This window comes from Ahaetulla prasina, chromosome 2, assembly GCF_028640845.1.
Source record: "Ahaetulla prasina isolate Xishuangbanna chromosome 2, ASM2864084v1, whole genome shotgun sequence".
Lineage (NCBI taxonomy): Eukaryota > Metazoa > Chordata > Lepidosauria > Squamata > Colubridae > Ahaetulla > Ahaetulla prasina.
This window is the reverse complement of record NC_080540.1, coordinates 232,854,556-232,878,559: the sequence shown is the minus strand read 5'-3', so window position 1 is coordinate 232,878,559 and position 24,004 is coordinate 232,854,556. Positions and strand designations below refer to the sequence as shown.

Below are 24,004 nucleotides of genomic sequence, written 5' to 3'. Positions count from 1 at the left end.
ATCTTGAAAGGTATGATGAAGAGCGATCCATTCAGAGAAGAGTAAGGTAAAACCCTTGCTCTGCTGCAGCCTGTGCTGATGTTTTTAGATAACTGAGGATATCTGAGGCAGTAGAGGATTTCACAGCTGACATTTAAAAAGATCCCATTGCTCTCTGTAATGAATGTCACGCATGAACTATTGAGATCAGTTATAAATTTCCTTAATTTGGCCTGTTCCAGAATTAACTTCAATCACTTTGTCAGCTTTGCACAGCATGCATGCTGCAAACTCCTGCTAGTTTTACAAGACCTGCCTACACATGGACTACACACACACACACAAACACAAATAAACAAATGAAATCAAAATCAGTAACACATTAGAAAAAAATATTTTGGTGCATAATTTCAAAAGCATGTTCCTTGCTTGATTGACATTCTGCTTTTCCCTGCTTCTATTTTATGTTCCGCTTGCTTCTTCTCCTTCACCAATAACCTTTACTCATGCAGACTGGATGAAGAGCTCAGGGAGGCATCAGCAAAGTAAGACAGAATTCTGATAATAAACTATATTCCTTTTTCATTCTTAAAAAGGATTAACTATTAAGAAAATTCATGTTAATCCTATACAGGACTTCAGCAGCATCTTAGTTCAATCTAATTATAAGTGCTAGGTAAAATGGTATTTTTAGGACATAGTGCACAATTGGTAATCCCTAAGACTTTGGGGGAGGCAGTGGCTCAGTGGCTAAGATGCTGAGCTTGTCGATCAGACGGTCGGCAGTTCAGCGGTTCGAATCCCTAGCACCGTGTAACGGAGTGAGTTCCTGTTACTTGTCCCAGCTTCGGCCAACCTAGCAGTTCGAAAGCATGTAAAAATGCAAGTAGAAAAATAGGGACTTTGGTGGGAAGGTAACAGCGCTCCATGCGCCTTTGTTGTTTAGCCACATGACCACAGAGATGTTTTTGGACAGCGCTGGTTCCTCGGCTTAGAAATGGAGATGAGCACTGCCCCTAAATCCAGAAATGACTAGCACACATGTACGGGGGAACCTTTATCTTTTAAGGCTTTGTATATTCCAAGTCCACTTTCAGTGGCTGCCAATTTTTAATAACAGTAACTTCAATAATCTGGAGATATTAAGAGTGGATAAGACTGCCCTAATACAGATAGTTGAGGGTAAAGAAGGAATCATACAAGTGAATTATAAACAAACAAGTTGTCTTTAGTTTGGATGCATCCACTTACTGATTTTATGTCATCAAAATCCACAAATCCACTGTATCTTTGTTACAATATGAATAAATAAAAATATGAATAAATAAATACAAATGGAAATGCAAAGAATATATTCAAAGACATTTACTTGAAAGGAGATTCCAGAGTATATGGGTAAATTTATTTCTTAAATGAATGTGTTTTCTATCAGCTTTAGAAAACAGTAATTTCGCTTATTTTTTCTTCAGGTGAAAGTTATTACCTATTAATTGTCTAGACTAGAGTTGGATATGACATTTACCAAATTGGATGATAAAATGGTTCCATTTATGTATTCGAAATCAGCCTAGGTCCCTTTAAGAAAATACCGGTAGATAATGTTTTAGAGAATATACGGTAGTTCTACTCATGCCCAGGATTTTACATTATGATGAAGATTGATTTTATGAACAAAAAAGATAGAGTGGCATAGTATTACACAGAATCCTCAGTTTAATGGACTGATGGGGGAAATGTTTTTGAGTCAAATGTTCATTAAATACTGAATTTTTCATATATAACACACACATACAATCTGTATCTTATAAAAATTATAAATTATATGTAGATGTACATAACATGAACATAATGTTCAAAATGTACAATTGTGTCATTCATAACAGTATTTGTCTATTACCAGGAGCAAAGTTTCTTGTCAAAAGTCCAGATTTTGTTGATTACATCCATTATTAAAGTTTACTGAATAGATTTTAAATCGGGGTTGACTGACAGAAAGAATCACTACTGAGTCACTGCAAACCTAAATAATCTTTTGCTAGGCTGGCTGTATCCATGTCAATTGCATGAGCTTTAGAGCACGCTGCAAAATGCATATGTTATATTACCTTATTATGTGATTATAGTGGTAACTTTATGGATCAAAGTAGCCATTTCAGAAAGCTTGAATATGCTGCTGCTGTGAAGTTGAACTCCAAAATACTGTTGTGAAGATGCATCTATTTTGAACGATGCCCAAAAGTAATTTTAGTAAGCTGCCTATCTGCTTGCAATCTTAGTACACTTGATAATGACCACAAGCAAGATTTTGATAGATTGCATCAACAAAGCTGTTCAGAGCAATTGAAAATATGTCATGACTATCATCTCATACTGCTGTGGTTAAAATTTTGTGCCTTATAGCATATATCCAATGCTATATTTGGTAGTAATGGGTGATATCAGTGCAACAGCTCACTCCATTATAGAAAATACAGTTTAATATACACATTTTTGTGTATGATACATTTTCCAGCCAGTATTAAGGATGAAACTGTATTCATATGACTCAGAGGTGAGTTTCAGCAGGTTCTGACCAGTTCTGGAGAACCGGTAGCAGAAATTTTGAGTAGTTCGGAGAATCGGTAGTAAAAATTCTGACTGGCCCCGCCCCCATCTATTCTCTGCCTCCCAAATCCCAGCTGATCGGGAGAAAATGGGGATTTTGCAGTAATCTTCCCCTGGGTTGGGGTGGGAATGGACACTTTACAATATCCTTCCCCTGCCACGCCCACCAAGCCACACCCACCAAGACATGGCATGCCCACCAAGCCACACCCACAGAACCGGTAGTAAAAAAATTTGAAACCCACCACTGATATAACTGTCTTATAGCCTCATCCTATCTATGCTTAGGCAAGTAGAAGTCTGTAAATACATTCAGGATGATCTAAAGTCATTTTCATAGGAGTAGCATTTCAACTATGAATTCTTAAAATGCATTATTTTTGAAACTTCTTGCAGTAATCAATTCCAATATTCCAGTTAGTCTGCTGCTATAACAGCAAAAAATAGTCTCATAACACTCTACAACAGTGATTCCCAAAGTGTGAGCCGCGGCTCCCCAGGGAGCCGCGCTATCGTCATGGGGGCGCCGCGGAATATCTGCGCCCGCTGGGTCTGCCGCTGATGCGCCATTTCTGGGGCGTCTGGTGCGCATGCGCAGTTGCAGGTCGGATTTCCGGGGGAGCCGCGGGCGAAAAAGTTTGGGAACCTCTGCTCTACAACCTAAATTTTTTGTAGCAAAAAATGACTGATGACTGTTGGGGAGACATTCCTTAATGAACATGGATAACTTCTGAAGACATCATAATATATATGATAAAATTTGCTTGTGAAAATGCCTTTGTTCTGCTTTTTAAAGTAAATACGCATTTATAAGTATCTAACAAACAAGAATGTGTTTATTATTTTTCATTTTCCCTTGCCTTCAGAGCAAGCTGCCTTTCAAATGAGCCCGAAATAACGTCAGTCCAACAGGAGTAAGAATTTCATAAACAAGCCATTATCTATGAGTATTGTTCACAATAACATTATGCAAGAAACATTGAAGAACTGGGTAAACTCCAGGTAGTCTCTTTGAGATCCAAATACTTACATGGGCCTTTTAGACCAGCAGATAAAAGTTTAGATAAAAGTTAAAGTTTGGACAAAGCTAAAGTCAGATAAAAATTGCTATCAGGTTTATTATAAACATGTAGTAACACATGACATAATCCTATTACTAGGTTACTAAAGTATATGTTAATACTTTCATCTTATTTAATTAGTAATTAAAGACAATAGATACAATTTGTAACTTTGCGTTAATGGAATAATCTTTTTTACTATATCTTTCTGGAGTCTACCCAACCTTCTTTTTTGTTTGCCCTGTCAACTTTTTGTATTCACTGTAAAATCTTTCACAGAGTTGCATTTTCATTTGCCTTTATGGTTTGAATAGCAAATAGTACAGGTAGTCCTCAATTTAGGACCACGGTTGTCAGATCCCATTGCTAAGCAAGGCAGCTCTTAAGTGATTTGCCCTTAATTAACAACCTTTTCTGCCACAGTTGTTAAGCAAATTACTGCAACTGTTAAGTGAATTGTGCAGTTAAGAGAAGCTGACTTCTCCCACATTGACTTTGCTTGTCAGAAGCCAGCTGGGAAAGTCACAAATGACCCTAAGATACTGCATGCCAAGTCCAAGCACCTGAACTTGATTATGTCATCATGGAGAGTTGCAGTGGTAGTATATGTTAGGATTGTTTATAGGTTTTTTTCCAGTACCCTTGTAAGTTTGAACAGTTGCTAAACTAAGGTTTTAAGTTGAGGACTGCTGCACAAAAATCCTTTTATAAAAAGGCATAAGTGTTCTGCATGTGTTGAAAATCACATTATAGTTTATGAAAGCTATATGATGGTAGAAGAAATAAACATTAGTGTTTACTTATTAAAGAAAATAAAAGGATGTATCTGGAAGTACGGTAGTTATTTATTATTCTGCAAGTTGTAAAAGAAACATTGGATTGGGCTGTACTTATTTTTAATTAGACTTCAGATGATTCATTAAGTCCTATTGTTTCCAGTTGCTCTGTTCTAATGTTAAAATTTGTATTCAGCCCAATTTTGCAAAGGAACTAAGGTATTAGGATCACGTCCAGCGTTGGTTGGTCATGAAAGTTAATTATGACAATACCATTATTAATATCTTGATTAGGCTTGTAAATTATAGAACCTTAAAAGAGTTATTATAGTATATTATATTAGCTATAAAATGTTCTTCTAATCTATAATGATAATATGTTAATTTTGACAAAGTTATTGTTCTTTTAATGAGATGAAAATGGGACTTTAAATAAAAGAAGATCAAAATATATTTATTATTGGTAATAATTTTTATCAGTTATGGTATTGCATGGCATTATACTTTGGACTAATCCATTAATAAAAAGTGCAATGATGATAACTACTACTAGAAGAAGAAAGCTTTTTTAGGAATGTTTGCTCTACAGTGTGTCATTCCATGTCTCTGTATCATGTAATGTAAATGGAGAATGGGGTCGGACAAGTATTGTGTTACAAATAAACACTCAAGTTTCAGAAGATTTAATAGTTCAGAAACGAGAAGATTCTGAGGACATGTTGAGCTGACCATATAGCCAGCTTTTATGGAGGAGAAATAAAAGTGATGGGATTCTTGTTAGAATTACAAACAATAGGCTTCTCAGGTTTGATTGATAGTTTCTAGGTGTGCCTAGAGCAGAGATAAGGTGGACCCTGGGAAACATTTCCTGTAAAGATTTTTCAGGCATCTATTGAAAAAGGATCACTTGGAACTGTTTGAATTAGACTCTGGCTAGCAGGTCCTCTGGAACTGGCTGAGATACAATCTTGCTAACTATATGGGAATAATAGAAGATAATATAGCTCAGGGTTAAATAGTGAGTTCTTGATTCTCTCTGAGCCTTTTTGTTTTCTTACATATGTTTCATCAGCTGACTGGGTAACGTTATCGGTATTAGTGAATGTGGGGTTTTGGTCTTTCTGTTTGTGTGTGAGGGGGTTTGAGTCTCTTGAATGGTGTGTAAATGCGATCACCAATAGACACTTAGAGATAAAGTACATTTACATACCATTCAAAGCAGACAAAAAAGGTCTATTCTGTCTGACAGCCAACAACCAAATAAGCACCAGACAAAAAATCAAGCAGAGAATACTATCCTGATCAAGGAATTACCTCTATCAATGCTGGCAGAGCAAACTATTGTACATAAACAGGAAGCAAAAGTCGGTTAATGAAGTGTCTGCAAGTAAACAACCAAGCTCAGAAGCCCCAAGGCCTACACAGTACATGGGAAGAGTTGAGATGTTGAGATGAGGAAATGGACAGTTTTTGTGGTTCCGACACATCTTTTGTCTTTAGTTCCTTATCTCACCTGGTTGGTTAAGACCTCCTGGGCAATGATATATGGTTGGAATCCATGTGGTGATGAATGATTCTTTAAGAAAGGGTTACAGTTCCATCTTATTTTGAAAGAAACAATTTCATTCCCTAAGATACCATCACTAGCTCCAACAGGGTTAGACAATTTTCACTTTTACAACTTTCTCTTCTTTGTAGCCAGGTTTCAAGTTAAGCTAAACAGCTGGCATGGCATGGACTGTCATTGTGAATAACTTCTGGCAGGCACAGGGTATAGGTGGTGTATATGTCCTGATCCTTCTTGATCTCTTAGCAGCTTTCAGTACTATTGATTGGAATATCTTTCTGAATCTGCTTAGGAGGTTGGGAGTGAGAGGACCACTGGTTTTCCTTCCTTCAAGGCCAGTTCCTGTCACTGTTGGTGAAGGAATAAAGGTCCAGCCTTAGATTTCCACATAGTAGGGTACTTCAGAACTTGACTCTTCCCCCATTCCTGTTTAATATTTACCTGTAGCTGCTAGGTAACAACATTTGTTGGCACAATGTTAAGTCCCATCAGTGTGTGATGCTAGAACTCAGATGTACATGTTTTACACTGTGCTGCCAAAATGAAGCTGCCAAGACTCTTTTCCATTCCCTGGGAGCTGTGGGATCTGGATGGGGAAGAACAGGCTCCAGCTTAACCCTAGCGAGACAAAGTGTCCATGGGTTTTAGAGTCCCCAGACCAAAGATTTTCTAATTCTAACAGTGGATGTCCATTGGATCCAATGCACAGTTTGGCAGTTTTTCTGGTCTTGAACTTATTCCTCAAGGTGTAAGTGGAGCTGTGCACAAATGCATCTGATGGGCCCTTTATGCCCATTCCTAGAAAGAGAGGCTTTGCTTGTGGTCCCTCAAACTTTAGTCACTTTCTTTTTGGACTATTGCAATACAATCTACATGGGGCTGCTCTTTAAGACCTTTCAGAAGCTCTACAGCTGGTTTAGAATGCAGTGAAGCAGGATAGTCCATGGGTCATACTCACACCATGCGACTGCTTAATACAGTGGTCCCCAACTTTTTGAGCACCAGGGACTGGTTCTGTGGCAAACAATTTTTCCATGGACTCTATCACTCTATGTGTGTGTGTGTGTGTGTGTGTGTGTGTGTGTGTGTGTGTGTGTGTTGCACCCTACCTAGATCCCATGCTTGCGCAGATGAAGCTTCATCTGCTTGCATTTCCTAATAGACCGTGAACTAGTACCAGTCCGTGGCCCAAGAGTTGGGGACTCCTGGCTTAACAATCTGCCCTACCTCCCAGTACATTTCTGCTACAATTTAAGGGCCTAGACATCATCTATAAACTCTACATGACACCGGTTATTTATGGGACCGCCTTTCTCCTATTGTGTCTGTTCATCTCATGTGATCTGACATGGTGGATTTTTTTCCAGGTCCCTTATATTGAAAGAATAAAAGTTCAAATGATATTTGAGATGATTCAGCTTTTATCATCTGTAATGTCTGGGCTTGGGCAGTAACCAAATGAGATATTACTATGACTTAGTTATATGTGTATTCCGCCCTTTGCTCCTTAGAGGAAGTCCTGGATACATATGTAATAACAATCCATTGTACTGACTCTTCTTTTCTTTTTCTAAAGCATCAACATGACCATGAAAAGTTCTTAACTTCCATGGAAATTGGAGAAGAAAACGTTCCTCTGTTTGATGTGCCTGACTCTTGAAGATGGGACAGTTTTGGCTTCTCATCGGAACAACTAGTATCTTCTTGTGCACAAATCTCTTTTATTTGCCCAAAGCCTGTCTGTGCAAGAAAGACTCCTGGTAGATCTCACCTTTGTTCTCTGATCGCTTAGTGTTATTTGGAGCATTCTGAAATTAAACAGGAAGTGGCTGCTACTGCCAGAATAGTAGCAGAGGTGCAGGTAATGACTTTGTGTAATATTATATCAGGAGTAGATTTACAATAAGGAAAATTCTGCATTTTTGAATTCCAAATTATTTTGCCATTAATGTGCCTCACCTGTGATTTTATAGTGTGGTTTGGTCTCTTTTGTCTTCTACATATTTATGTATCAATGGCTAGAGATTTTAGCTTCCAAGTAGCAATGCTGATCTTCCTTCCCTCCCTCCCTCCCTCCCTCTGACCCGATGATTGAGAATCTCCATAGGCAACAATCAAATGGCTGCAGGAAAGAGACCTAACATGGTGCTGCCATCTAGCGTATGCAGTAGTCCTACGTAGGCTGGGATCTTAGAGCATTTCCAAGGAGCTCTGGGTTGCATACTGTATTCTTATATGAAAAGATACAGGATCCCCTCTTCACAAATTGTTGGTTCTCCTTTTAAGATATGAGTCAATATTTTCTGGACTCTGCAATTTTCCTGAAACCAGGGCAAAGACAAACCCATGTTTTGCACGGCTTGGGTTTCTTTTTCTTCTGGCTTTGGTCTTGTTTCACCTTGCTTCTCTAAAGCAGGTAACCCCCTCAGTCAGCGTCTGCTTTCCCATAATTAAGATAGGAAAAAAATGCAAATGTGTTAGTAAACCAGGCAGTTCTAATCCTTCTAATCAGTTTTATACTCCCTGTAAAATAACAACAACAAGAGAAAATCCTGCTGGCTTCGTGTTTTCTGTTGAGAAAAGTGAGTTCATTGAACTCTTGCCTCTTCCGGTTCCTAATCTCCCCCCAAAAGTTATAATCCAGCCTGCAGTGATGGTTCGAACTACTAGAAAAAGCGTCCTTTTCACTGTTTAAATTGGAGATTGGGACCACTCCTAATTTTTTTTTAAAAAAACCCTTAATTATGTAGAAGCAATCGTGAAAAAAACCCAAAAGTTCAATAAGTTCTCTCATAGCCTAATATATGTGGGGAGAGGGATGACTACATATGAGAACATATACGGATAGAAATAAAACCCAATACATGGATTCAGTAAAGCTAAGACTCTTAATAAAATGATAGGATAATATTCTGAAACACTGGCACAATATAAAGTAAACAATATTTTGATTCCTATACTAATATTCTCGGCTATCATAGCATCAAATCAACATTTACTGCTAATTATTGCATCATACAGTCATAGAATAGCATTCCTATATTAAGGAGAAAGCTTACACATTTTGAAAAATGCTAGTTAATTTCAAAGCATGGTGACCAAGGAATCATTGGATGGACTGGAGTATATTGTTAGGAATTAATAGCATTATATTAAGTTATTTAATAAGCATATTTATTTAATCAAACTTTGCAGTAATAAGAGGCATAACTTGTTCATAAGAATTTATTATAATCTTAAAAACCACACAGTGCTATCATATTGTTGTAGCAATATAGCTTTCCATAGATTTAGGTATATACATCTAAGGTCATTAATATTATTATTATTAATCATTAATAGTCATGCTGAATAGAAATGACCTAGAGCACTTGTGTTTGCAGTTTTCTCCACTGATATACCATTGAGAATATATTGTTCATTTCCTGGGGAAACTACAAAACATATAAGGTACATCATAAAGAAGCAGAAAGCCAGCATATAAACCAGGAATGTTGGGGGGGGAAAGGCTTGCCTCCATTTTAATAAATGGAATTTTATTTTAGAATTTTATTTTGCCATCTATAGGATAGAAAAGAATTTTATTTTGTCATTTATGAGATTGTAACAAATATATAAATTAGCTAATTAATTCATTAATTTAGTAATCTGTCTTGTTTTTACCTCATGTTTTGTGCTCATAATCATATCCTGCGTATTTACTCTGAATATTTCTCAGGTCTTCTTTTATTATTTATGTCAAACTTCATCAAATTTGGAGATTATCGATCTCACATAGCAAGTTATTGTTTTTTAAATATAAGTTTAAATCTTCAAATTGAATCTTTAGGCTTTAAAATAACATTAGAATGTTAAAATTGTATTCCTTGGAAAAGGCATTGGTTTAAACCAGAATGCTGTCGTAATGATGACACATGCATCATAATGTCATCTTACAAAAAACGTGATTATGTAATTATGTTATGAATCACATCATAATGCAAGCATGTGATTGTTTTGTTTTCTATTCTGTATTCTTAAATTTTTATTTATTATTTTTTTAAAAGAAAAAGCAAGCAAGGACAAGAGAAAAAAAAGATACAAAAACATATTTATATGTGGACGAAAGGAATTACCAAGATTGTACAGTTAATGATTACTATATTTGTATGACTCTGTACTTTAAATCATCCCGAGTCGTTGGAAAATAGGATGATATAAACACTTATATAAATAAATGGAATAAAATAATAATAATTTGCACAAAACCATCATGGCATGCATCTCATCACTTGCTGCCTCTTGCAATCTCTTCAGATGTCTATGTTCCTTGATACCACACAAATCATGTTATCAGCTCTTGAGAATAACATCCTATTCAGTCTAGGATCTCTGCTTTGTTTATCACTTGTTTTTAATTTCTGTTTAGTATTTTAATCCTTGGAGTGAACTGAAGTTTTCAAAAGTTTGTTTTCTTAAACGTTGCCTTCTAATTTTGATATAGCACTATATTTATTTATTTTCATTTTTGTGTTCATATTGTTACTTAAGCTAAGCTTGATTTTCCATTTAACGATTTGTGGGCAACTAAGGCTATAAAGTTGGGAGCAGCCAGCAATTGGCTGGAGTGGCTTTCAGATTTCAGTGGCTGAGATTTTAGAGTTGTTAAGAGTTGAGTTGTTTACACCTTGGTCACTAGAAAGCCTACTCCTTATCCTTTTATTTAGTAAGTGAAATTAACAATATTTAAGTTACCATTCTAATATTAAGATTTGTATCTTAATGAGCATTTCTGATTTGAATCCTCAACATGGATCCATGATAGATGTTTAGATACTACCACCCAGAACAAGAGAGGGTCAATTACATAGATGTTATTGCAAAGCCAGTTATTCCACCACAAATATTTGTAAAATGTTTGTACTAAGAAACAAACATTTTGAAGGGTGGGTTGATTTGCAGAATTGCCATGAGAGCTGTCCCTGAACAATATATCTAGTTACACACTGTATTAATAGTGCATAAGCAAAAACAGTTCTGTAATTAGTACTTCAATTATCATTAGAGCCAAAATGCATCCCCCCGTGGGCTACTTGAGTCTTACTCAGACTATTTGGAAAACTGCAATTATCATACAAATCAACATGCCTTTACATAGTTTATAATCAACTTTGCATTGTTTCTCAACTCTGTTTAAATTCAGAACTGATGGTGTTCTTTAAAAATCCTCATGTGGGAAGATGATGACAGGTTAAGATTCCCTTCATTGCCACTTATGAATAGATATTGTTTACTCTTTTCGTTCTACCATCTCCTGGGACCACAGCAAATCTGTGGAAATGATTGGCTTGCATTGGATTGAATAAAAGAAGCAGTGTTGTATACAAAAGGGGTTATACGGCTGGAGAAGGAATCAGTGCATCTTCAAGTAAATCATCCTAAGACCCAGGGGTGAAATGTTTGGTTCGGACCGGATTGGCTGATCCGGTAGTGATGGCGGTGGGTGGTTAGGAGAACCGGTAGCAAAAATCCCTGGGCACACCCCCCCCCCGGCCAAATAGGTTGTAAAAAATGCTTTTAAAAGTAAAAAAAAAAAGATTGCATGCCACAGCTGATCACACACACCCCCTGCACGCTATTCTACTTATCCCATGCCCCCTTTTGGCGTGCACTGTGTGCACACGCACCTAACATTTGGTGCGTGGTGCGCACTGTGCATATGCGCATTTGGCACGCAGCAGGCATGCACAGCCAGAAAACCGGTAGTAAATTAGTTGAGATTTCACCACTGCTAAGAGCATATGTGCTTTGGTGTCGATTTTGAGCTCTCATCTGGGTTTATAGATATAGATTAATTGAACATTCCCAAACTGTATTTTAGGGTATAAAATCAGCTGCATTTTGTTGTCCGCTATAATACGATCTCTGACCAGTTGAACAAATGGGTCTGAGAATACAATCCATGTTGAATTCTTACATTCATATTGCTAATTCTTTTTAAGAGATGCTCTATATAAAAATTTAAACATGCTATGTTTTTGGAATTTCCAAATAATCCTTAACTTACAACAGTCATTAGTGACTTTTCGAAGTTACACCAGATTCCTAAAAAAGGGATTTAGAAGTTTGAAGTTCTGACATCTAAGCCCTCGTTGTAATGTATTTGAATATAAGTAGCTCTGGTTGGTAGTTGGACTGTTGGTCTGAGCTTTGAGCTTGACAATTTGGTTGCAAATGTTTCGTCACTATTCGAGCAGATATCGTCAGTGCATTGTCAATTCAATTCAAAGCGCACTGATGATGTCTCCTCAAATGAATGAAACTTTTGCAACCAAATTGCCAAGCTCAGAGCTCAGACCAACAGTTTATTTAAGCCTTCCCCCACAGTCATGTGACCTCAGTTTGGGCACTTGGCAACTGGCCTTTATTTATGGGCCATTTGCAACATCCTACAGTCACATGACTGTAATTTACAACTTTCTCCCCCTCCCCCCCGGGAACTGGCAGTAACTTCTGGTTTTTGGCAAAAAATGATCCATAGTGAAAAATGGGTTTGGTTATTACCTTACAAAAAAGGTAATAAAATTGGATGTGCTTACATTAGGGCCCACTTTACAACTGTCACAATGTATGATTGAAATGGCAGACTTAATTATACAAGGTTGAATTTGTAATTTGTAATGCAGACTTAATTATGTTTGAAAGTTGAGGACTACCTATGAATACAAAAACTGATTTCCCAAGCCAAAATTACCACAGCATTGTGCTTTTTATCTAATCAGTTTTAGTGGAATAATAGTTTCGAATTTTATGTTATCTTTTGGCTTTGAGATTAATTAATAGGAACGAACAGCTTCCTCTGCTCTTACGTGTTCATCAGAAGTTTAACTTTCAGTTCTTAGTGATCAACATCAGCTGCTGGAATTTTGAATTTAAGATTTGATGATTAAAATGGTATTGGATTATAGAAATAATGTACATCATTGTGAATTTAAGAGTTTGATGTATTTTATCTATCCCTGTACCCAAGAAAGTTGGAAGTCATTCTTTTTCTATTTTCTTTTTCTCTCGTTTTTGTTTTTGCGCTTTTATCTTGCTTTTTTTCTTGACTTTATTTTTTTCAATTCTTTTTCTTTTTGCTCATTTGCCTTCTTGATTGTTGTTTTTTTAATTTAGTAAAGACATGTGTATGTGTGTGTGAAATAAACATCACACATACACATGTGCATATAAGATGTACATACTTCTATCATGCACAATAGAGAACTTGCCATAGCTCAAAAATAGAAATGTTTTCGAGCATTACAACTTAAGGTTTTTATGGTTTGATCCTGTGCATCTTGTCTCTAGAGCAAATCCCACTGACTTCAGTGTATTTATTGCCTAGTAAGTGTACTTAGATCTACAATCTTATGATCCATCTATGGTTAAGTTACATGCATCTAAGCTCATGTATTTAAACCACTTATGCATACCTAATTTCATATAATCAGGTATGAATTATTGGAATTTTCTGTAAAAAAATACCCTCATTAACTATTTGAACAAAATGTAAAATCAATCCAATTCACTGTCAAATGTTGATAGTTGAGAAGCTATACACAATAAATGCCTTGTTAAAAATGTAATAGACTATCCATTATGATTGTGTCTGCATGTTAACTAATACATATTTTAACATCTCTTTTGAAATGTAGAGCTCTAATAACAAAAGCAAATTATTCTAAGTCTAATGTTCTAGGAAAAAATCAACAAAAATGATTTAAAATAAATAAATAAAAATTGTATACTTACTTTGGCAGACATAGAAGTAATCTTTTTAAAAAGCCCTTCTCTCATGATTTACTAAAGAAAAGATAATCCCATGCTCACAGTAACTGTAACCACAAATTTGTGTGGTTTGAACTTTGTTCGTTATTGACTAGTGGCCATAGAATGTGCTGATTTAACTATGAGATATGATACAGTATATCCAAAATTAAGAACTTTAAAGATGCACAAACTTTAGAGAAAGGAATTAAAACATAGCATCAGCCCATCAATCCTCAGTGCAGGCTGGAGAATCCATGCTGATTATTCAAACATACATCTTCAAGGTTCTGCTCACTATCGTGGAGAGGGAAGTTAGGAAGGAGAGGACACAAAAAGGATCTCACAGAACCTTCAGTTGTATTTAAATGATGCTGATTCCCTGATCCTTGACTTCACCAGGTGTCAGATCTTCCCTTCTGCTGCATATCTGGGCCTTCACAAGCAACGGGAAAAAATCACAAACCTATGAGCATCTCAAACAATTCCAGGGAACATAGCACTAAATTTGGTTGGGCTTATGTTTCTGGTTAGATGATAGCTTTATATTGCATATATCAGTGATGGTGAACTTTTTCAGCACTGAGTGCTGAAAAGGGAACGCATGTATGCCTGGGCCGCAACCCAGAAGAGGAGCTGCCCAGGGCATATAGGCGCGCCTGAAAATGAGCTTCCGGTTTTAGCTACTGAATTTCCGATTTCAGACAGCTACTCTTCGGAGTTTCTGGCGCGCATGTGACGATCAACTGGCCGGTACGCATGCTCACCTAGGAAAACAGAAGACCAGCTCTTCCAGTTTCTGACACTGCCGCACGCAAAAAGCCCAGCTGATTGTCACGCGTGCATGAATGCCAGAAACCAGGAAGAGAAATGGGCAATGCCGTGCGTGCCAGCCAACATGGCTCCCTGTGCCACTTTGGGCACACATGCCAGAGATTCCTCATCACGGGTATATATCATGATTATTTTTAAAATTAAGTTTACATGCTATGCAAGAGAGGAATCTCTGGAGGGGATGTTTTGCCATGATGCTATCATTGGTAATATAATATAATTTCTCCTTTATCTGGAATGGTTCTAAAGCTTTATTTTGTTCAGTATGCTAACTATGTTATATAGATTAAGCAATATAATATGTAATATCAGTAGATGTACAGTACGTATGCATGATTCAATAATAAAATGGATTCAAATCCAGTAAAAAAAAAAAAGTCCATTCAGGCCAAACCAGTTTCAACTGAAATTATCACAAGCCAGTCTTACATATTTTTTCATGACATTCCACTGGCTTTCATCTGTGCAGTCCAATCCAACATTTTTGCCTTTGTTCCTGTGGCATCCTTCATGTCTTAAGGCAGGGGTTTCCAACCTTGGCAACTTTAAGACTTGTGGACTTCAACTCCCAGAATTCCTCAGCCAGCTTTGCTGGCTGAGGAATTCTGGGAGTTGAAGTCCAAAAGTCTTAAAGTTGCCAAGGTTGGAGACCCCCATCTTAAGGTCAACCATGTGCAGTAAAGAGTTGTGAGCTTTCCAGAGCTCAAAATCACACTGAGAGGGGCCACAGATAGAAAACATTCTTCAGTACATGTGGTCATTGTCTTCAATAAATTGAGGTTGATATATGTGGAACTAGTGAACATGCCTGCGGAGATACCCACATAGTTGCTTGTTTTCTTCATGTGTAGAATTTATTTTAAAAAGCCTGAAGGAATTTAGTTGTCAGCGATTGCTGTGTTGCAGGAAGAGTGGGTGTTTGATAAAAGAATTGGACTGAACTGTTGAGGAAGTTGTGGGCTTCCTGCACCAAGCAACAGTTGGGCCCTTTCCAGTTCTGGAATTTCACACATTTCACCATGGCATATTGAAAGCCTTTCTCCAGAACTAAACTCTTAACTATGCACAAAAGTGCTGCTTACATGAGTGGGCCAATTTTTATGGTGACCTCTGATCAAACCCCAATGTTTCTAGCAGCGGTACCATACTGGCACAAGATAGGTCCATGTGAGTCAGCTAATCAACCAGTCTAAAGATTTCACACATTGTGGTACGGAGATACAATAACTCATATTGACTTTGTAGTGTTTCCATTAGTAAAATAAATGGAGACAAATTCCTTGTGTGTCCTATCATACTTGGCCAATAAAGAATATTCTATAATAATAATGATAACAACAACAACAACAACAACAACAGAGTTGGAAGGGACCTTGGAGGCCTTCTAGTCCAACCCCCTGCCCAGGCAGGAAACCCTACACCATCTCAGACAAATGGTTATCCAACATTTTCTTAAAAATTTCCAGTGTTGGAGCATTTACAACTTCTGCAGGCAAGTTGTTCCACTGATTAATTGTTCTAACTGTCAGGAAATTTCTCCTTAGTTCTAAGTTGCATCTCTCCTTGATTAGTTTCCACCCATTGCTTCTTGTTCTACCCTCAGGTGCTTTGGAGAATAGTTTGACTCCCTCTTCTTTGTGGCAACCCCTGAGATATTGGAACACTGCTATCATGTGTCCCCTAGTCCTTCTTTTCATTAAACTAGACATATCCAGTTCCTGCAACCGTTCTTCATGTTTTAGCCTCCAGTCCCCTAATCATCTTTGTTGCTCTTCTCTGCACTCTTTCTAGTCTCAACGTCTTTTTTGCATCTTGGCGACCAAAACTGAATGCAATATTCCAAAGTGTGGCTTTACCAAGGCATTATAAAGTGGTATTAACACTTCACGTGATCTTGATTCTATCCCTCTGTTTATGCAGCCCAGAACTGTGTTGGCTTTTTTGGCAGCTGCTGCACACTGCTGGCTCATATCTAAGTGGTTGTCCACTAGGACTCCAAGATCCCTCTCACAGTTACTACTATTGAGCAAGGTACCACATATACAGTACCTGTGCATTTTGGGTTTTTTTGGCCTAAATGTAGAACCTTAATTTTTTCACTGTTGAATTTCATTTTGTTAGATAGCGCCCAATGTTCTAGTCTGTCTAGATCTTTCTGTATCTTGAGCCTATCTTCTGGAGTGTTGGCTATTCCTGCCAGCTTGGTGTCATCTGCAAATTTGATGAGTTCCCCATCTATCCCCTCGTCCAAGTCATTGATGAAGATGTTGAAGAGTAAAACAGAGCCTTGGCGTACTCCACTGCATACTTCCCTCCATGTGGATGTAGTTCCGTTGAGAACTACACATTGAGTGCGGTTGGTCAGCCAGTTACGAATCCATCTGGTGGTGATGCTGTCTAACCCACATTTTTCTACTTTATCTAGTAGTAGGTTATGGTCTACTTTATCAAATGCTTTACTGAAGTCCAAGTAAATTATATCGACAGCATTCCTCTGGTCCACTAATTTTGTCAAAGAATGCAATAAGATTAGTCTGGCATGATCTGTTCTATTCTAATTCTAATAACAAACATTTCATTGGAATGATCAAGTAACTGACATGCTGATACAGTTTTCTTGGTAAAAGTATGAAATTAGTTACCATTGCCTTACGGAGTATTACTTTTCAATTTCCTGATCTTGCTTCATGCCCTAAGATATCCTGAGGTCTCCCATTTAAGTACTACTCTACTCTGACCTTGTCTTTAGCTTTCAAGATCAAGCAAGGTTGGCCATAGTGCCATCTATCTGGGTGCTATGTATCACTAATGTCATGTAATTTTAACCCCAAGCAATATAGGGTAGTAAATTATAATGACTATAATTGCTGCTTCTGTTTCCATTTTCTGTTGTAATTGATTTTCTTTAACCTTACATTTTTTTTCTCCTTTTTGCTTTTGAGACTGGTTTTTGCAACTGGAAATGCAGTATCTTTTGTAGCCTCCTTTTTAAAAAAAAATTGCAGATCACCAATTAAGGAGAATTTAGTAGAGATTTGCAGAATACTCGCAATTTATGAACAAAGAAAACCTGAACACAAACCATGTCAGGTATTTACTTTGATTAAAATACATATGGCAGTGGAATTATACAAACCTAATTTGCGTTGCCTGCTAGAATTTTGTTAGAGAGGCAATATTGTGAAAGGGAGGAAGGATCAGTGACAAAACTTTGACAAGGTCTGTGTGGGAGAAGGTAGCACAGCTGTTGTGCTTGCTCCTACTCTCTTTCCCAAAAAGTGATATTACAGGGTAATTAACCAAAACACTGGAAAAAAGAATTATTCGGCTACTACTGTTATATCTAACAAGTAAACTTCATGTCTAATACTATTAACTATCTGATGCTTATTCTTCTCTGATATATGGATAGAAGTAGCTAGATATTTGAGCATCAGTAATATATAGCAGAAATGAGACTGGAAAAAATTCTGGGGTTACATTTCTTATTCTAAAGAAAATTAAGATTTGGGAAAGAAATTGCAAAAGAAAATTGGGGTTCTTCAGTGAGTGATATAGAAAAATCACAAGGAATGTGTTTCAGTATCCATCTCTTTTTTGACACACAAATTAGCATTTCAGGAGTCTTGTTCTTACCATGACAGTCATATTAAACTGTTCTTTTTCATAATTTTACACTACTGTATATAAGTATACAGGAATAAATTACTTGAGCTTATATTAGAAATAAATCTAGAAAACTATAGAAAAGACGTTTTTAATTTGCTACAGATAAATGATTTAAGATATTTGCTATTAAGACTACAAGCACAATTTTTATTTTTCTTCAATATAGGGGTACACATTTTTTGGGGGAGGCATTACACTTGACTTGTTGAATGACATACGTATGTTTACTTCAGGAGCTCAAGATAATGTACATAGTTCATCTTCCTCTTACGTTTCCCCCCCAGAACTCCCATGTGACTTTGGTTAGGCTGAAAGTAGGACTGAGTCAAAATTATCTGTGATTCAGATTACTGATAGGATATGGGTTAGGTCCACTAGAACAAATGTACTTATTTAAATAACACTGTGTTAAAGGTCTATTCCAAGAAATTTGCTTGTATATGGTTAGGATTGCATTTAAGAACCTCAGTTTTCACTAAAGTTCTGAAAACGTTTTTTTCAGTCCATATGCTGGCAAATCAGCATTTTTCTTCAAATTGCTTTTTGGAACACTGTTATATACTGTGTTTTACTGTGCACAGTAGATTGATTCAGACTTACAAAAAAGTAACAGCTAGGGGCCAGGTAATCCCCAATTTCATAAGGAAACTAGTTTCTGGAAATAACCATTTTTGGGAGCTTGAGCATTTACACTAACTCCATTCATTTTAAAAATTGAAAAAAATTAACCTCCTGTCCTCTTTGCTAGTCAGCAATGAAGACATTGTCCGACTAGGTTAATTCTTATGGCTTGATTAATTCTTTCTACATTCCTCAGATATCTGGTTACTAGGAACACCTGTAGCTTATTTAGGAAAAAAGTCTTTTGCACTATAACAAGAAACCAATACAGACCAGCCTAATATTTCATAGATTAATCCAGTTTTTTACATGGCAACTTATTGAAGCAGATGCTTTCTGGATCCTTAGATTTGGCTTATTCTGTTAGTGGCAGGCTCCCATAATAACTGATATCTCTGTCTTAAGTACTTCTGGCTGTTAGCTTACAATTCACAGTCAGCTTTTTTGTGTTTGCTTTTATTAACTAATAAATGCTGTACAATCAGGCCAGAAATGCACTAACAAGGGAGATAAGAGCAGCAAAAAGAAGCTACTCTGAAAAGCTAAAGAATCAGTTTTCAGCAAATGAACCAGCAAACATGTGGAAAACTCTTAAAAATATCACCGGCTATGGCAAACCTCCTTCCCAGGCTGAAGGTAATCAACAACTGGCAGATGACCTGAATGAGTTTTACTGCAGGTTTGAAAGGAAACTACAGCCACCTATCTCCACAACCCCCATCTCAGACACACCAACAACAGCCAAGCCTCCTACAACTGACCCCATTTCATTGGGTTCACAACCCCTAGTGATCACAGAAAAGGAAGTGCAGGACCTATTTCACAGACAAAAGCCAGGAAAAGCTCCAGGCCCAGACAAGATAACTCCTTCTTGCTTAAAAGTCTGTGCTGACCAATTGGCCCCCATCTTCACCCATATTTTCAATAAATCACTAGAGATGTGTTATGTTCCTTCTTGCTTCAAACGCTCTACCATCATCCCAGTGCCGAAGAAGCCCACCATCAAGGAACTGAATGACTACAGACCAGTTGCTTTAACATCTGTAGTCATGAAAACCTTTGAAAGGCTAGTGCTTTCCTACTTGAAAACCATCACAGATCTGCTGTTAGACCCCTTGCAATTTGCATACCGAGCAAATAGATCAACAGTTGATGCTGTTAATATGGCTCTGCACTACATCCTACAACATCTTGAGTCTCCAAAGACCTATGCAAGGGTCCTTTTTGTAGACTTTAGTTCAGCATTCAATACCATCATTCCAGACATTCTTCTAACTAAGCTAAACCAGCTACAGGTACCGGAACAGACTTGTAAGTGGATCACAAGCTTCCTAACAAACAGGAAGCAGCAGGTGAAGCTAAGCAAGATCACATCAAATACCTGTACAATTAGCACAGGGGCCCCCCAAGGCTGTGTGCTCTCCCCACTTCACTTCTCTCTGTATACCAATGACTGCATCTCCAATGATCCATCTGTTAAGCTACTGAAGTTCGCAGATGACACAACAGTGACTGGTCTCATTCGAGACAATGACGAATCCGCATATAGACAAGAGGTCAAACAACTAGCCTTGTGGTGCAACCAAAACAATCTGGAACTGAACACACTCAAAACCGTAGAAATGGTGGTAGACTTTAGGAGAAACCCTTCCATACTTCCACCTCTCACAATACTTGACAACACAGTATCAACAGTAGAAACCTTCAAATTTCTGGGTTCTTTCATATCGCAAGATCTCAAATGGACAGCTAACATCAAAAACATCATTAAAAAAGGACAACAAAGAATGTTCTTTCTGCGCCAACTCAGTAAGCTCAAACTGCCCAAGGAGCTGCTGATCCAATTCTACAGAGGAATTATTGAGTCTGTCATTTGCACCTCTATAACTGTCTGGTTCGGTTCTGCAACCCAACAAGAAAAACACAGACTTCAGAGGATAATTAGAACTGCAGAAAAAATAATTGCTACCAACCTGCCTTCCATTGAGGACCTGTATACTGCACGAATCAAGAAGAGGGCTGTGAAAATATTTGCAGATCCCTCGCATCCTGGACATAAACTGTTTCAACTCCTACCCTCAAAACGACGCTAAAGAGCACTGCACACCAGAACAACTAGACACAAGAACAGTTTTTTCACAAAGGCCATCACTCTGCTAAACAAATAATTCCCTCAACACTGTCAGACTATTTACTGAATCTGCACTACTATTAATCGTTTCATAGTTCCCATCACCAATCTCTTTCCACTTATGACTGTATGACTATAACTTGTTGCTGGCAATCCTTATGATTTATATTGATATATTGACCATCAATTGTGTTGTAAATGTTGTACCTTGATGAACGTATCTTTTCTTTTATGTACACTGAGAGCATATGCACCAAGACAAATTCCTTGTGTGTCCAATCACACTTGGCCAATAAATTCTATTCTATTCTATTCTATTCTATTCTATTCTATTCTATTCTATTCTATTCTATATAATAACTTTTCTAAAATGCTGCTATATTTGCGATCTTTAGAAACTAATCAAGGAAATTTAGAACTAAGAAAAACTTTCCTGACAGAACAATTAATCAGTGGAACAACTTGACTCCAGAAGCTGTGAATGCTCCAACGCTGGAATTTTTAAAGATGATGTTGGATAACCATTTGTCTGAAGTGGTGTAGGGTTTCCTGCCTAAGCAGGGGGTTGGACTAGAAGATCTTCCAACTCTGTTATTCTATTGTTCTACACTGGCTGCCAATAGGCTCCCTGTTACAATGCAAGCTTCTATTTATCACCTGTATCCATGTCATAGGGCCTGATTATCTAAGGGACAGACTTGTCACCTGTAGCGTCCTCCTATCCCATCCCATCCAAGAAAGTGAACCTTCTGTGTTGTGGTGTCTGCCCTCTGGAATGCAGAGATTTATAATGTTCCTCCCCTGGTTTGTTCAAATGGATTCTTGTGGGAGAGCTGTGTTTAGGACAATTGACTTAATTATTTCTACAAGTTCACCATTTTCTTTTTCCTTGTTGCTGTTAATTTGTCTTTACTATTGAACATTGCGCAGAATCACTATAGAGTTGGGTGGCCTTACAGAGAAGAAGAAAAAGAGGTTTAACTTAATGTTAAGTAAAATATCTTAACGCCACTTAAAATGTATTACATAAAAGTATCTTTTAATAATATCACAATACGCTTAGGATGCTTTTTGCCTCCCCATGGAAAAGAAAGAGAAATAAACAGTATAAAAGATCAGTCTCACTCCCAAAGGCATTCTGGTAGTGAGTTTTATGCTTATTAACCCTTAAATGCATCAAGGTCTATAGAGAAGCCATGTTTGTTTCCTGCATTTTATTTATTAATTAAATTTTTATGCTGCATATCTCCTCTGTAAAGTGACTTTGGGCAGTTTACAAGTTATAAAATGCTTAGAAAAATAGTATGTTAAAAAATTAAAACACAGGTTATAATTTTAAAAACTATACTAAAACTGAATGTTCATGGGAAATTGGAAATGCACACACGTTTTAATCACCTACAGAGGTTTCCAGAAGACTTGTCCTTTCCTTTTACTCTGAAAATATCAGTGCACAAATTTTAGATCCGTCCCTTAAGTTACAGTCCGTTTCTGACAAAAGCTGATAAAGAAATAAAGAGAGACTAGTATAGATCTATTTCAAGCTTTTCACCTTTCACCTAGCCATACCCTTACTCAGATTCAAACTTGGACTGCCTGCATATTAGGCAGTTGTATTAACCTCTGAGCCACATATATATAAATATAATTATATATATATAAATTTTTTATATATATATTACAGATTCAAACTGATATGCAGTATTGGACCAATACTTATATTTATGAATGATAACCCACCCCCCGCTAATTATGAGATTTAAGAAACACTAATAGAGTTAAAAGAAAAGCAGCTTTTTTTCCTCTGAAAAGCTAATATTTCTGCTTTGGCCTTATATCAATCCCAACTGCAATCTGGAGTGGAGAAGAAAGGTCTTATTCATTGAATTGCTTTCATTTGACTAGATTCCCTAAACATTTTCCATGATTTACAATTTCAGGGCTTTTCCTGAAAAAGAAAAGCATAAACACCACATGGTTTAACATAACATGCACTTTGAAATGTGAGTAGGCCTATGCTCTTACATCAACATTTCCATTCTCCAGTGCTATTGCTTGCCTGCAGTAAACAAGGGAGCCAGAATTTCTTATAGCCTCAAGTCAGTTAAAATACATGAGGTTCTACTTTTTCCCTAGAGACAAAAATGGCCTGAGTATATTATAACCAGTTTCCACATCTATAGCAGCCTTGTATTTAAGTAAAATATTTTTCCCACCTAAAGATGTAGGGTTTCCTTAAGAAAAGCCAAGAAACAGAAAGGCCCTATTGCTTCCAGTAATTTTTTTTCAAAAGATCCCTTTAATATAAAGTATACCATGGGCAGTTTTGTGAGTAGTTAGCATATTAATAAAAGGCAACTGGAAAACAGTGTACATTGATCAAAATGATCAAATAACCTTGCATAGAAAGTGATGTAAATAGTCTGAATTTTCTCCATTCTAAACCAGTTAAACTGGTTATGTTTATTATCTTCACTGGGAGAATATATTGTCTACTAAATGATGTTGAACTATATCTCTCTGCAACCTAGCTAGCATGGCTGGTGCTGAGGAATGCTGGGAAATATAGTTCAACCTCTGAATAACTCAAGGTGAGCATATTCTGCCTCTGTCTCCTCAATTTTACAAGAGCTTATTTTACCAGCTCTCATTTCATTTCATTGGCTATTAATTTTCAGTGTAAACTCCTGTTGTGGAAATTAAAGTTCTTTGCCCACTGCTAAACTTTTATTACAAGAGATCAAGATGCTAGTGTTTTCTAGTTGGTTTTTTTGTTGACTTTACCGTGAGGCTTTCACTAAGGCAGCTTTTCTTGTTTAAGAAAAGATAGCTAAGCCACAACCTTGGAAACTCTTCAGCAATTAGAGGAATGTATGAAATGTCTGAGGAGGAGTCAGGTTAATTAAATGGAACAGTTCCCAAGAAACCCTGGATAAATGTAAATACATACCTGATTGTCAAGCCAAAGGCTCAG

The 24,004-nt window shown here is 37.0% G+C and overlaps 1 protein-coding gene across 5 annotated transcripts in view; it reads left to right on the top strand.

The window, feature by feature from the left end:
• The window catches only part of PRUNE2 (prune homolog 2 with BCH domain), a 124,494-nt gene extending 116,646 nt beyond the window's left edge, over nucleotides 1-7,848 (top strand). For 2 of the 5 annotated variants that reach the window (XM_058166498.1, XM_058166502.1), the window contains 4 exons: nucleotides 11-46; nucleotides 492-524; nucleotides 3,450-3,497; nucleotides 7,564-7,848. In XM_058166498.1, coding sequence (XP_058022481.1) covers nucleotides 11-46; nucleotides 492-524; nucleotides 3,450-3,497; nucleotides 7,564-7,591 — 145 coding nt within the window. In that variant the 3' untranslated portion in view covers nucleotides 7,592-7,848. The remainder of the gene's footprint in view (nucleotides 1-10; nucleotides 47-491; nucleotides 525-3,449; nucleotides 3,498-7,563) is intronic. The other 3 variants (XM_058166500.1, XM_058166499.1, XM_058166501.1) reach the window with 3 other exon arrangements.
• Nucleotides 7,849-24,004: the final 16,156 nt, after the last annotated feature.